The sequence below is a fragment of the Canis aureus genome, chromosome 20 (genome assembly GCF_053574225.1).
Source record: "Canis aureus isolate CA01 chromosome 20, VMU_Caureus_v.1.0, whole genome shotgun sequence".
Taxonomy (NCBI): domain Eukaryota; kingdom Metazoa; phylum Chordata; class Mammalia; order Carnivora; family Canidae; genus Canis; species Canis aureus.
In genome coordinates this window covers 27,325,089-27,341,013 of record NC_135630.1, presented here as the reverse complement: position 1 = coordinate 27,341,013, position 15,925 = coordinate 27,325,089, and the positions used below count along the sequence as shown (strand labels likewise).

The 15,925-nt window shown below is 44.0% G+C and overlaps 1 protein-coding gene across 1 annotated transcript in view; it reads right to left on the bottom strand.

Annotated features, from left to right (window-relative positions):
• ARHGEF4 (Rho guanine nucleotide exchange factor 4) overlaps positions 1-15,925 on the bottom strand; it is an 87,654-nt gene that overhangs the window by 15,211 nt on the left and 56,518 nt on the right. Inside the window, exon 2 of the mRNA XM_077861199.1 lies at positions 7,831-7,970. Coding sequence (XP_077717325.1) covers positions 7,831-7,970 — 140 coding nt within the window. The remainder of the gene's footprint in view (positions 1-7,830; positions 7,971-15,925) is intronic.

Here is a 15,925-nt window from a genome sequence, read left to right as displayed (position 1 = left end):
GCCGGACCCGGGGGGGGGGGGGGGGCGGGGGCGGAGCCGCGGCGCTCGCCGGCCCGGGGCTTCTCGGCTCGGCCGCGACGTGCGCGCGGCGTCGCCAGGCCCCGCAGCCCTGGCAACCGAGCCCGCCGCGGGGCGGGGTAGCCGGGGAGGAGGGGGAGGGGGAGGGGAGGGGAGGGGAGGGGGGGGAGGCCCGGGAGTCCGCGCGGCTCGGGGCGGCTCCGGGCGCCTCTGGTGGTGGGCGGTCGGGGGACGTCGACGCGCACGGGCGGTTCTGCCTACGGCCGCCGCGCGCAGGGGGCCGCGGTGATGCTCGCGGCGAGGGCGGGGGTCGCGGAGCCGCGCGGGGCCAGGGGATCTGCGCAGGAGTAAGCCCAGCGCTGAAAGATCAGGTCGCACAGGGATCCAGGGATGCTGGAGTCAGGACTTGAGCTCAGGACGCACGTAGGTCATCCACATGGAGGTGCTCCGAGAAGCTCCTCACTCAGGACCTCTCCATCACAGCCACATTTTGTTCCTTTGGAAAAGCAGCTGGCTTATCCCTGCCTCCTCCCACATTTGTTAAGGTATGATGGACAAATAAAAATTGTGTATATTTAAAGTGTGCAACTTGAGATTTTGAAATAGGTATACGTCGTGAAATAATCACCACAATCAGGCTAATTACCATCTCTCTCACCTCACACAGTTACCAGTTGTGTGTCTGTGTGTGGTGACACTGCTTAAGATCTATCCTCTTGACACATTTCAAGTGCACAACAATGTATTGATAACTGTTGTCACCATGCTGCACATTAAATCTCCTGAACCTATTCATCTTGCAAAACAGACACCTTGTATCCTTTTGTCTGACATATTCCCATTGTTCCCTCCCCCAGCTCCAGGCAACCACCCTTCTCTCTGCTTCTGTGAGTTTGACTTTTAGATTACACATTTATAAGTAAGATCATGCATTTTTCATCTTTCTATGTCTGGCTTATTTCACTTAGCATAATAACCTCCAGGTTCATCCATGATATCACAAATAGTGGACTTTCCTTTTTTAAGGCTGAATAATAGTCCATGGTATATACATCACATTTTCCTTGTCCAGTCATCCCATCAAAGGGCACTTAGGTCACTTCAATGTCTTTGCTACTGTGAATAATACTGCAATGAAGATGGGAATGCAGATATCTTTTTGAGATCCTGATCTCATTTCTTTTGGAGCATCTGGATCAAATTATTCTTTTTACATTATTTGAGGAATTTCCATTATGTTTTCCAATCTACATTCCCACTAACAGTTTCTAAAGGTTCCCTTTTCTCCACATTGTCACCAACACTTATCTTCTGTCTTTTTAATAATAGGCATTGTAAGAGATGTGATACCTCATTGTAGTTTTGATTTACATTTCCCTGATGATTAATGATGTTGAACATCTGTCCATATATCTGTTGGCCACTTGTATATCTTCTTTTGAAAAATGTCTATTCAGGTCCTTTGTCCATTTAAAATGAGTTATCTGGTTTTTTTTGTTTTTTTTTTTTTTTTGTTACTGAGTTGTATGAGTTACTAATGTATTTTGGATATCAATCCTTTGTCAGATATATGGTTTGCAAATATATTATCCTATTCCACAGATCGCCCTTTCACTCTGTTGACAGTTTCCTTCACTGTACAGAAGTTTATAGTTTGGTGTAGTCTCACTTACCTATTTTTACTTTCATTACCTATGCTTTTGGTATCATATCCAAAAAACTATTACCCAGACCAGTGTTAAGAAGCCTTTCCCTGAAAAAAATAAAAAAATAAAAATAAAAAGATAAAAATAATAAAAAATTTTAAAAAAAGAAGCCTTTCTCTGTTTTATTCTAGTAGTTCTATGGTTTCAGGTTTTTGGTTTAAGTCTTTAATCCATTTTGAGTAGATTTTTGTGTATGTTGTGAGGTAAGGGCCCAGTTTCATTCTTTTGCATGTGGTTCAAGCAGCTTTTTTTTTTTAAATTTTATTTATTAATGAGAGACACAGAGAGACAGAGAAGCAGAGACACAGGCAGAGGGAGAAGCAGGCTCCATGCAGGGAGCCCAATGTGGAACTCGATCCTGGGACCCAGCGTCACACCCTGAGCCCAAGGCAGATGCTCAACCACCACCCAGGCATTCCCCAAGCAGCTTTAAAAACAAAAACAAAAACAAAAACAAAAACAAAAACACAAAAAACCCTATGGCAGGGGCACCTGGGTGGCTCAGTCGGTTAAGTGTCTGTGTTTGGCTCAAGTCATGATCCCGGGGTCTTCAGAACAAGTCCCAAGTAGAGCTCCCTGCTCAGTGAGGAGTCTGCTTCTCTTCCTCTTTCTGCTCCTTCCCACATTTATGCTCTCTCTCTCTTTCTCAAATAAATAAATAAAATCTTTTTAAAAAATTTAAAAGCCCTATGTCAGCTATGCAGGAGTTTCCACTGTCTCTCTGACAGAGGCTGCAAACTTAATGCTGTAGGGCTCAAAGCTCATGTGCAGGTGTCTCAACAGTGAGCTCTGTCACAGTCACCATGCCCCTCTGATGGGTTAGAAGGCTGCAGTGGAGGGAGCCGAGGAGATTTAAAAGCAGGTAAGAAGTGAGTAGAGATTTCTAGGTTCCATGTTCAACACTGTGCCTCCTTAGGCAGAAATCATGGAATATGTGCAGAGATGGGTGTTCACATGTGGGTGACTTTGTTTCTGTATGTTCAGGTTTCCATGTGTGGGTCAGTAACATGCCTGTAAGTGAGTATAGATGAGTGCACCTGTGGGCACCACCCTCCCACTGAACATGCCAAGCAAATGCTGGGATGTATTTGTGTATGTGGGTACCTGTGTGTGTGCCAGGGGAGGGTCAGGATTATATCCAGACAACCTGGCTGCCTTCCTCAGATCTGAAGGTTCAGCCTGGTCCCATCTGTCTGGTTGTGAGAGGAAACTTTTCTCTCTGTTCCATCTCTTCAGTTTTTCAGGAAACAAGGCTCAAGATTTGCTCCCTTGAGCTCTCAGGGGAATGGTGGGGGAAGAAAAGGCATCCAAGGCTCCTTGCCACCCCAAATACCAGGACTCCTCTGGTAAGGCTGTGTGGCATGCATTCCGATAGGGTGTGGCTTGGAAGCCTTGACTTGGGGCCAGATGTTTTATTGTGCCCCTTGGTTTCAAAGCCATTAGATAACAAGGAGGAAGGGACAGAAGGAAGTTCTGGGGAACTTCCACTGGCCAGTGCAGTGCTGAGCACCGTGAGTCTGTAGCACTCTATCTGCTGCTGTACTGGCCTCCTGGGGTATGTTTAAGGCTTCATCCAAGGCCCAGTTCTGGGATAAGGCCTCTGTGTCTCCCCTGTAGCTGACCAACCTGGGGCAGAAGAACATCTGAACCTGGACTGGGATCAAGAACTCAGAGGTGCCCTCTGCCCTACCTGGAGGCACTCAGAATCTAACTTCTGATGAAATGGGTATATAGCAGGGAACACAGTGGAAACATCCTTTTTAAACGTGTTTCATGACTTGAAAGCAAAGCCTTAGGCCCTTGAGGGATTCAAGCTTGATTATTCCATACCAGGGAGGGGAGAGTAAGTGGAGGTGGCTGCAGGAAGTGGCCCACCCAGGCTGCCAAGGTAGCAGGACTAGCAGGGAGATGGAACAGGGACATAAGTGTCCTTGGGCTTGGGCTATGGGGGACTGTGTCTGGGAGAGGGAAGAGGAAGCTGCTCTGGGTATGCTGGCCACTGGACAACTTGCAGTCCTGGCCGTGGGAGTCTGCAAGCCGATGCTACCCCACCTTATGGAGAGTCAAATACAGTTGTTGACCAACAACAGGGCATGCATGCAAGAGGGATTTGGAGCACTGGCTGGTATCAGGCTCTTCTCTCGAGCTGGTGCAGGAAGGGGTATAAGAGCCAGGTCAGGCCTTAGGATGAATACCCAGGGTCACAGGTCCTGGGGAAGACAGAAATACCTGGAGAGAATGTCAGACTAGCTTCATGGATGGTGGTCACGAGCTGGTCTGGTGTCCTGCAATGTCCTTTTAGTGTTCCACAGAGAATTCCTGGGAGCTTGAGGATGGCAAGACTGTCTTCTATCCTTCTATCTTCGGGTGACCCTATGGCCTAGTGGGCCAGGACAGTCTCACTTCCCACCTGCTCTGCTGGCCTAATTATTGGTAGAGCTCCTTTTATGCTTTGAGCTCCAGGGTGGAGGACAAGATTTGTGTCTGTTTGCCCTCTAGTTCAAACTTCATCTCTTCTCAGTAAGAGGATCCAGGGATGGTCCCCAGTCCCCAGCTTGCCCTCCTGGACCAGGGACATCAGAACAGTGTTTGGAGTAGACCTGAACATGACAAGGCCCTCAGAGTCATGCAGGCGGTGGGCAGAATTGAGAGCAAGACCAGCTCCACACATGTGCCCTCCTGTAATGCAGCTGTGACCTGGCCCATCTGGGAGACACTGCCATCCACAGCACAATGGAGAGGGCATCAGAAGACCCCAGACTTCTGAGCCAGGAGCCATGTCCTCCCCTCCTCTGGTCCCAACTCATAACTGGGCAGACAGCAGGGGCTAGCTGGGTGGAAATGAAAAGAGAATAACATCTTCCAAAGACACCGCCTCCTTTCTGCCTACAACTCCAGAAAATATGCTTGGGCTAAGGATGCCCTCAGGCCTGACTGTAGGGAGCACAACCCAGCCTAGCAGGGCATACTCAGAGCTCTGAGAGGAAAGGAGAGGCTGGGAAGAGGGTGAGGAACCAGGCAGAATGGCCCAGGCCTGGGTCATGGGCATCTGGGCAAGGCACTGAGTGGGACAATGCTGAACAAGATGGGACACTTCTAGGCACTGAAGTTAACTCATGTAACAGGGGCTGGACTACCGTGAGGTGCAAGGCAGGAGTGAGATGCAGGGAATACAGAATGAACATGATACTGTGTCCCTGCTTGCTTCTGTCAGGGCACATCCATGAATGGCCTGCTCCCTACCACCACAGTCCTAAATCCCAGGGCCTGACACTCATGAGATACTCACTAGATACGTCACATACATACAACATACACAAACGCACATCACACTCATGATCTTCAGGTGCATGTGTTTGTGGGCACATGTACTCCTTTCTTCTGTACCCAGAATACCAGAGTGTGCCACTGTTCTCCCCTGCATCTACTTTGGGCCAGAGGAGCTCCCTTCTGCTTGGAAATTGAGATGTGGTCTCTCCTTCTGAAGTCAATACAAACAAGAGAGTGTCACAGTTTAGAATATGATATTCACATGTATCTAAAAGTACAAGTGAATATGTGATATTAAAGCAAATAAATATTCTTTAGTATGGACTTCTCTTTGACATGTGTTGCTTCTATAATCTCTAAGTATGAAACTCACATTGACCTAGCAAGTCTTCTTGCCATATATGTGAAGCAGTGGTGAGTGTCAGAGGGTTCAGGGGATGTGCAGTGGGACTTCGCAGCTCTAGGAGGCCAAGGGAACTAGCGTGTTATTGGAGAATCACCTTTTATGTCTCTTCAGTTTCTGATAAAGTGGATCTATTTAATGCTGCCAACAAATCACAACAGGTGCTGCCTTTCCTGAGTATCTTACACACCTGGGCACAGTGACCCTCCTGCAGCTGCTGGTGGGACTCAGGTGCCACATCCACCCCACAAGAGGAAACTGAGGCCCTGAGGGAGGGTATCTAGCTAGTGGCAGGATGGGGGTAAGATATGGGGCTGGCAGCCTCCAAATCAGGCCTTGTCCTTTATGCTGTACTGGCCTGAAAGAGGACCTCGAAGTGCTGGTGTGTCTCATGAAGAAGAACAGCCTGGTGGCCACTGACCAAGTCAGGAGCCCAGTCTCCAACCTGCATTTGCTCACTGTGTCCCTGGAAAGGGACTCCTCAGTCTGACGTGGCTGCCCTGCTTGTGATGTGACACATCCTTCCCCACTGAGGCACGTCCAGGAGAGACCAGTACCCTGGGATCACTGAGTGCTCTAAACATAAGCAACAACATTACCACCTGGTCTATGAAGGAACCTCAAATACCAAGAGAGGCCTTAGAACCAAATAGGAAACAAATTCTAAGTAGCCCAAATAGGTGCTATCCCATTCATAATCTAAATTGCCTTCATTGCCCTCAGAAAGGTGCTGTTTGCCAGAGCCTTTTTGTTCTTTTAGAGTTCTGGCCCTGGGCTTCCCTCATTCAAAGCATAGGATGAAAACCTTGTCAAGGGCCTCAGAAGGCACCTCCTCACCAGCAGCAAAATGTGACAGACCAGAATTTCACCATCAGGTAAGAGACACGCAGCTAAGAAAAACAGACACCAGAACTCTAGCCATATAGCACCGACGGCCAATCAAGTAACACCAAAGCTCTTCATCGTCCCAAAAGCTGTGTGTGAATATTCCCTCTTTGTTATCATTCTCATTGCTGGAAATTTACTGGGAACCCACCACATGCCGGGTTATTTACGTAATTCAGTCAGTTCTCAGGTAACCTGATGGCTATCCTATTTTACAGTTAAGTAAACCAGTGTTCAGAGGGTTTACCTGCTCAGAGCTCCACACATGGTCCTGGGCAGGGAGGAACTCCCATTCAGGTCTGGGAGGCCCCAGGGCTCAGATTCTACCCCCAACACCATGCTGCCTACCACCAGGGCTGGGGCCCAACACTGAGGACAGCAGCCCAATACTTCAAGGAAAAAAAAAATAAACCATTATCTGTGCATTCAGGTTAAATAACATCATTTTAGAACATCTTTCATTCAAAATAGTCATCGAAGAGTACTATTGTATTGGAATACAATTGTATACTATTATATACTTATGTATTAGAAAAGTCAACTTCCTTGGATATGTGTTACTTAACACATCATGGATGCTGAATAAAGCATTTTTTAATGACTGTTTTAAATCATTATTCAGACCCAGACCTCGGAGAAGAGTTCATCCACCATTTACAGTTTGTACCCATCTGTTGAGTAGGTAATGAGGATAGCACACTCCTCAAGGGGTTCTGAGAAGCCCACCTGCCCTTCACTGATTCAGACTGTCTGTAAATCCATCCCTCCTGAGGTGCTGCAAGATCCTGGGGGTCAGATCCAGGTTTTGATGAGGCAGAAATACACGGTAACTCATGACCAGGAAGAGAATGTAGTATTATGGATGTGGGTTATTGACCACATTATGTTTAGTGGCATGCCCTGCCCCACCACTGAATTAAGTAAAAAAGAAGAGGACAAGAAAATAGGAGCACAAGTGAGAAAAAGAGAGGAGTGAAGGTCTCAAAATTTCTCTGTGCTTGGAGAATGCAAAAGGAACCAGTCTTGCCTAGATGAAGTTTGTCCCTAATTTCTTCTGTTTAGATAGGACCAGCAAACAAACAAACAAACTTGCACACGGTTGTCATAGCAACCACAATGGTTTTTGAGCTCTTGGAGTCAAAGAAAAATTAATTTTCACTTCCCTTGCTTCCCATCCTGCCCAGACAACTTCTTGGAGGGATGGTGGGCTAAGCTGTGACCTCCATTCTACCAAGAAGAGTTTGCTTCATCCAGGATGGCTTACGGGGCTGTCATAGGGTAGGACAGACCAGCATTCTTTCATCATAGGTCTTGGGTCATGCCTGCCCTTCTGGGTTCTCTGTAGGCTCAGGAGGGCAGAGAGGCAGGTCCTGTATTTGGGTAAGTGAGAGCCATAGGCTGAAACTGTGCTGTGTGCATGTGGGAGCCACTGCCATCTGCTTGGAATACAGAGACTGTGGACAGCCTGTGTGAGCATGCTGGATTCACCTTGACATCCAGACCATCTGTCCCAGCCCCGTCCCTTCACCCATGCAGCCCTGACCCTACCTCATTGATGGCCAGCTGCTCACCACCCCCTCCGGGGTGGCTGTAGTGGTGACTGGAGCTGTGCATGTCTTCATACAGGTCCTCCTCACTCCCCGCCTCATCAGCACGGATGGCTGTGTCCAGAACTCCATCAGGGATAGCTGGAAGGAGAGATACCAGCTGGCAAATAGGAACTGAGGAAGGGGAACAGGTAGAGAAGGAGATGAACCTGTTCAGGATAAATGTACTACTTTGAGAGGAGGGAGAAGACCTGGGAACTAGTTTCTCAAACCATTTTTACTGCAAATCATGATCTGGTTGAAAGAATGCACAGGCCGACTTTTGCCCCATCACTGTTAATCACCTACCATTTCAATCTCCACTATCTCCCTAAACAAGGAAACAGAAATATCTGTAAGAGTAGGACACTCAAGAGTCCCCTCCAGCTGAATTCAATTCAAAACCATCTACCAATGTGCCAGGTATAGTAGATGGCCTATAAGAATAATGCTAACCATTTATTGTGAAATATATATGTATCCAAAGAAATATATAGTATGTACATTGAAGCATAGTTTGGAAATTAATAAAATGAACTCCCATAGTACTTATTCTGCTAAAGAAAAATACTCGAATCTTAGAATTCAACCACCTGCATGACCTACTCCAACTGTATTCCCCTCTCTTTCTTTTAGAGCTATCCAATATTTTTATAAATCACACCCATGGTGTGTTTTAGTATTTATTTCTGTTGAATCTTGCATAATTTGGCCTTATATAAATGGGACCATCTAGTAGGTTTTCTGCTTTGGCTGGATTTTTTGATTTTTACTTTTTTTTTTTTTTTTTTTTTACTCAACTGCTTATATAGTTGTGAATGATTCATTCTCACTGATGGACAGACTTGCATTTTATGAATATGTCAAATTTTACACATCCATTTCACTGCTGGAGAGCAGTGGGTGCTTTTCTGTCTTGCTGCTGGTATGAATAATGGTATTGCAAACATACCCACATACCTCCTAGGTACATGTTCCAGAGTTTCCCCTTAGACAGTGTTTCTCAACCTCTTTTTCATTATTACCCTCTAAAAAGCCTTTCATACATTGTTTTCCCAATTGTTCCCATGAAATATTAATACCACGAATATACTGTATATTTGTTATTTTCCATGGCTTTTGGAAGGCCACAAACCATTGTCACACCTTAGATTTTTGCCCCGTTTAGTGTGAATTTATGCTCTGGGGTGTAGGACTGAGGTGTGGCATCCCTGGGCCCTAGGTGTGCCAAATTGTTTTCCAAAGCTATTCTACCATGTAAGACTTCCAACAGTGGGGCTCCTGGGTGGCTCAGTTGGCTAAGCATCTGACTCTTCGGTTCAGCTCAGGTCCTGATCTCAGGGTCATGGGATGGAGCCCCACTTAGGCTCTGCAATCTGCGTGGTCTGCTAAGACTCTCTTTCCTCTCCTCCTGCCCTTGTCCCCTGCTCTTTCTCTAAAATAAATAAATCTTAAGAAAAACTTCTAACAGTATGTATGAATGTTCCCACTACACCACATCCTAGCCAGCTCTAAAGATTGGCATCCTCAGACATTGTTGACAAGCTGATGGATATGGAATGGAATCTTACTGTCATTTGAATTTACATTTCTCTGATGACTAATGATCACTAATGAAGTGAACACCTTGTCTATATTTGTGGGCCATTGGTATTTCCTTTAATGTGGAAAATATGTGTCTATTGAGCTGTTGCTCTTTAATGTAATCAATAATGTAAAAAAAATACATTTCTATGTATGTGTGTATATATATATATATGCACTGCCCCCATTCTGCATACTAAATCTTTGTCACCCACTTTATCACAAGTATCATCTCCTACTTTGTGGCCTGTCCCATCTCTTTAAGATGCTTTCGGTGAACAGAAGTTCTTAATTTTCATTAGACAAATTTATCAATCTTGTCCTGTATGGTTTATATTTTTTTGCCTTTAGGACATCCTTACCTCCAAGTTGCAAAGTTACTCTCCTATGTTATCCTTAAATGTTTTATAGCTTTTCTTTTGACATTAAATTTTTATTGCACTTGGGAATGATTTTTGTGTATTGTGTAGATAAAAATCTGTGCTACTGTGATTTATAAGAAATATATATTTTGTTTTTGACCCTTTCCTGGCACAGAGCTCATAAAGCTCTTGGAACGTCCCGTGATAAGAGTGATAAAAAGTTTCTTTTGTTATGTTAATGATTACTTTTGGGAAGCCCCTAGGTAACCCAGGGATAGGGCTGCCCCAACCCACTTCTAGGGAGGGGACAGGGGCTGGCTTAATAGCCAGTGGCCAATGATTTAGTCAGGCTTACATAATGAAGCCTCTGTAAAAACCCAAAGGACAGTGTTTAGAGAGCTTTTGGGCTGGTGAACACGTGGAGATTTGGGGAGAGTGGTGAGCCAGGACAGGGTATGGAAGCTCTGTGGTCCTTCCTGCATACCTTGCCTGTGCATCTCTTCCATCTGGTTGTTCCTGAGTTATATCCTTTTATAATAAATCGGTAATCTAGTCAGTAGAATGTTTCTCTGAGTTCTGAGACCCACTCTAGCAAATTGATTGAACCCAAGGCAGGAGTTTGTTGGAACCTCCAATCTATAGCCGGTTGACCAGAAGTACCTCTGGCTTGTGACTAGTGTCTGAAGTGGAAGAACAAGGGTACTCTTGTAGGACTGAGCCCTTGACCTGTGGGATCTGATGCTATCTCCAGGTGGAGAGCGTGAGGATTGCACTGAATTGTAGGACATGTTGCTGATATCTGAGAAATTGCTTGGTAATGAGAACATACCGGAGAATGGGATCCAGAACTTTTAGAATCCAATTTCTTTTTTTCTGTAAGGATAAGTAATTTTCTCAGCACCAGTTATGGGATAGACAGTCCTTTCCTAAGTGTCCACAATGTCTGCTCTGGCTTAAAATCAAGGTCTGGACTCTATTCTTGTGGGAGGCAGAGTAATGGCCTCCAAAAGACAACAAAGTCCTAATCCCCGAAACCCACAAATATGTTATTTTACATGACAAAGAGGAATTAAGATTGCAGGTGTAATAAGTATGCAAATCAGCTGATCTCAAATAGGGGGATTATCCTAGATTACCCAGGTGACCCTAACATAGGTGAAAATAACTTTGAAGACTCATCTCAAGCATTACAACCTCTGTGCAAGTCTTATGTGACACCATCACTGCAAGGACTGACATCCACTTCTGTCTCACTCCCAACGTGCTCTGTACGGACAATGGTCGTGGCATTTACTGTGGTCCCTTATACATTGTGTTGTCTGACTGTCTCCCCCAAAGGCAGCAACCATGCTTTATATAGACTTTAGTTAAGTGTTAAAGAAATGAATTAGTAAAGACATAGATGAGAGAATGGTGGACACAGTGCAGAGTCTGCCTGAGTCTGCCTGTCTTCCTCCTTCTGCTCTTCTCCCCATCTCTAAAATAAATAAATAACTCTTTTAAAAAACTTGTTTTAAAATTTTGAAATAACAAAAAAAATAAATAAAATAAAATAAAATTTTGAAATAACTATAGATCACAGAGAATTGTAACTGTAATGCAGAGGTCCTGTGTACCCTTTACCCAGTGGTTATAGCCTATGGAATTATAGTATAATATCACACCCAGGAAAATAACCTCGGTATAATGTGTATATATGATTCTACATCACTTTATCATATGTGTAGATTTGTGTAACCACTACAGCAACCAGTATGTAAGCTTTGGAGGATGGCTTTTTCACTTAGCCAAATGCCCTTGAGATCTATACCTCATTCATTTTATTGCTTACTAGTATCCCATGCAATGGATGTACAAGTTTGTTCAACCATTCTACCCACTGACAGATATCCAAGTGATTTCTAATTTTAGGCTGTTTTAAGTAAAGATGCTATGAACATCTATATACAGGTTTTAGGGTGGACCTAAATTTTCATTATTCTGGGACAAATGCAATTGCCCAGGGTTGTAACTGCTGGGTCATATGGCAGTTGAGTGTTCAGTTTTCTAAGAAACTGCTAAACTATTTTCCAGAGCAGTTGTACCATTTTACAATCTCACACTCAACAATGTGTGTTTTTCAGAATCTTTACCTGCATTTGGTATTGTCACAATTTTATATATTTTTAAAAGATTTATTTATTTATTTATTTATTTATTTATTTATTTGAGAGAAAGAGAGAAAGTGAGCATGCAAGAGTGGGGCTATGTAGGGGTGGAGGGAGAGGAAGAGAGAGAATCTCAGGCAGACTCCTTGCTAAGCTCTGAGCTCCCAAAGCCAGGCTCGATCCCACGATCCTGAGATCATGATCTGAGCTGAAACCAAGAGTCACGCACTCAACTGACTGAACCACCCAGATGTCTCTGTCACAATTTTATATTTTAGACATTCTGATAGGTGTATAGTGATATTGGATCATGGTCTTAATTTGCATTTCCCAAAGGGCAGGTGCTTTGAACGTTTTTTCATGTGCTTATTTGTCATCCATATATCTTTTTTGCTGAAGTATTTCTTCATTTTTTTGGCCTCTTTTCCAGTTAGAATATTTATTGCTTTGATGTTGAAATTTGAAAATTCTTAAAATTTTTTTTTTGTATTAAGTAAACTCTAAACTCTATCCCCAATGTGGGGCTCAAATTCATGAGATAAAGAGTTGCATGCTCTTTGAACTGAGCCAGTGAGGCATCCTGAAAATTCTTTTTTTTTTTAAGTTTTAAATTCTTAAAAAGATTTTTAAAGTAATTTCTATACCCAGTGTGGGACTCAAACTCATAACCCCAAGAACAAGAGTCACATGCTCTACTAACTGAGCCAGCCAGGCACCTCTGAAAATTCTTCATATATTCTAGATAGGAGTTCTTTGTCAGATATGTGATTTGCAGATATTTTCTCTTAGTTTGGAGCTTAGTTTTTCATCCTCTTTCATGAACAAAAAAATTAAAATTTTGATAAAGTTCAATTTATTGATTTTTCCTTCTAACAGGTAATGTCTTTGGAATCATGTCTAAGAACTCATCATCAAAACTTGGTTCCAAAAGATTTTCAGTTATGTTTTCTCCTAAAAGTCTTTTTTTTTATTTTTTGTTTTTTTTTTTAATTTATTTTAGTTTTTTTATTGGTGTTCAATTTACCAACATACAGAATAATATCCATCCTAAAAGTCTTATAGTTTTAATTTTTACATGTAAATCTATGATCCATTTTGAGTCGTGGGTTTTTTCTTTCTTTTTTTGGTCAACTGTTGTACATCTAGATAAACTAGACGATATGGATAAATTCTTAGGAACACATATCTACCAAAACTGACTCAAGAAGAAACAAAAAATCTGAATATGCCTAAAATTAGTAAGGAGATTGAAACCATAGTCAGAAACTACCCAACAAAGTAAAGCCCAAGATTGGATGGCTTCACTAGTGAACTCACCAAACATGTGAATAAGAATTGGCATCAGTCTTTCTCAGTTTCTTCTAAAAACTGCAGAAGAGAGAATACTTCTTAACTCACTAAAGCCAGACAAAACACTAGAAGAAAACTGCAGACAAATATTCCTTATGAATACAGATGCAAAAATCCTCAGCAAAGGATTAGTAAGCTGAATTCAACAAGTAAACTAACTAGTAAACTGAATTCAATAGCATATCAAAAGGATTATATAGCTTTACCTACTAGGATTTATTTTTGGAATACAAGAATGGTTCAACAAATGAAAATTGTTCAATGCAATATACAACATTAATAGAATGAAGGGGAAAAACTGCATGATTATCTCAATTGATGCAGAGAAAGCATTGGCAAAATTCAAAGCCCTTTCATGATAAAAATACCCAACAAACTAGAAATAAAAGAGAATTTCCTCAACATGATAAAAGTCAGGTGTGAAAAAGCCATAGCTAATATACTCAATGGTGAAAAACTGAAAGCTTTTCCTCTAAGATCAGGAATAAAACAAGGACGCCCACTTTCATCACGTCTATTCAGTACAGTGTCGGAAGTCCTAGCCAGAGCAGTTAGGCAAGAAAGAGGGAAAAAAAGCATCTAAAATGGAAAGGAAGAAGTAAAGTTATTTCTATTCACCAATGACATGATCTTATGTATAGAAAAGCTGAAGAATCCACAATAAATCATTAAGGCTAATAAATTCAGCAGTACAAATCAATACATAAAAGTTAGTTTTATTTCTATATACTTGCAATGAACAATTTGAAAAGGAAAAAAATTAATTTAGTTATATTATAAATAATAAAACCACGAAAGACTCCTAACTCTGGGAAACAAACAAAGGGTTGAGGAAGGGGAGTGAGGATGGGGTAGCTGGGTGATGTGCACTGAGGAGGGCACTTGATGGGATGAACATTGAGTGTTATACTATATGTTGGCAAATTTAATTTAAATTTAAAAAAATGTGTAAAAGAAAGTAATAATAAAAATACTTAAAAATAGGTTTAACCAAGCAGGCAAAAAATGTGTATAGTGAAAATGATCAAACGTGCTGCAAGACATTAAAGAAAACTTAGTAAATGGAAAGACATTCCATGCTCATGAAATGGTAGAGTTAATACTGTTAAGATGACATTACTACTCAAAGCAATCTACAGATTCAATGTAACCCTTATCAAAATGCCAATGGCATTTTTACTGAAAAAAAAAAGTTATCCTAAAATTCATATGGAATCTAAAGGGACCCTGAATAGCCAAAACTATCTTGAAAAAAAAATTCCAAAATTAAGCTGGAGGACTCACATTTCCTGGTTTCAAAACTTAATACAAGGCCACAGTAATCAAAACAATGTGGTACTATCCTACAGATAGACATATAGATCAATAGAATAAAATAGAGATCCCAGAGATAAACTGCCATACATATGGCCATTTGATTTTTGACAAAGCCAGGACAATCAGTGGGAGAAAGACAGTCTTTCAACAAATTGTGTTGGAGGAGGGACGGTCAAGATGGCAGAAGAGTAGGGTCCCCAAGTCACCTGTCCCCACCAAATTATCTAGATAACCTTCAATCATCCTGAAAATCTACGAATTCAGCCTGAGATTTAAAGAGAGAATAGCTGGAATGCTACAGTGAGAAGAGTTCGCGCTTCTATCGAGGTAGGAAGACGGGGAAAAAGAAATAAAGAAGCAAAAGGTCTCCAAGGGGGAGGGGCCCCGCGAGGAGCCGGGCTGAGGCCGGGGCGAGTGTCCCCAGGACAGGAGAGCCCCGTCCCGGAGACGCAGGAGCTGCACCGACCTTCCCGGGCGGGAAGGGGCTCCAGGGAGGTGGAGCAGGACCCAGGAGGGCGGGGATGCCCTCGGGCTCCCGGGGACACTAACAGGCACCTGCGCCCCGGGAGAGTGCGCCGAGCTCCCTAAGGGCTACAGCGCGCACGGGGGACCGGGAGCAGCTCGGGGGGCTCGGGGGCGGCTCCGCGGAGGGGGCTGCGGGGCGGGAGCAGCTCAGGGGGGCTCGGGCAGAAGAAGAGGCTCCGCGGAGGGGGTTGCGGGGCGGGAGCAGCTCGGGGGGCTCGTGGGGGGCTCCGCGGAGGGGGCTGCGGGGCAGGAGCGAATCCAACAGCTCAGGCCCCGGAGCACAGGGCGCCGGGACACAGCCCAGGATCCTGCCTCCCCCGGGACAGGCAGAGGCCAGGAGGGCCCAGGACAGCGAGGACGCTCCTGCCCCAGCTGAGCACATCAGCGGCCCCTCCCCAGAGCCTCCAGGCCCTGCAGACCGAGAGCTTCGGAGCTACTGCGGGAGCTGACTCCAGGCTCCAGAGCTGGCCCCGCCACTGCGGTTGTTCCTCCTGGGGCCTCACGGGGTAAACAACCCCCACTGAGCCCTGCACCAGGCAGGGGCAGAGCAGCTCCCCCAAGTGCTAACACCTGAAAATCAGCACAACAGGCCCCTCCCCCAGAAGACGAGCTGGACGGACAAGATCCAGGGGAAGTCAAGGGACTTAAAGTATACAGAATCAGAAGATACTCCTCCGTGGGTTTTTTTTTCTTTTCTTTTTCTTTTGCTTTTTGATTTGTTTGCTTCCCCCACCTCTTTTTTTCCCCTTTCTTTCTTTTTCTTTCTCTTTTT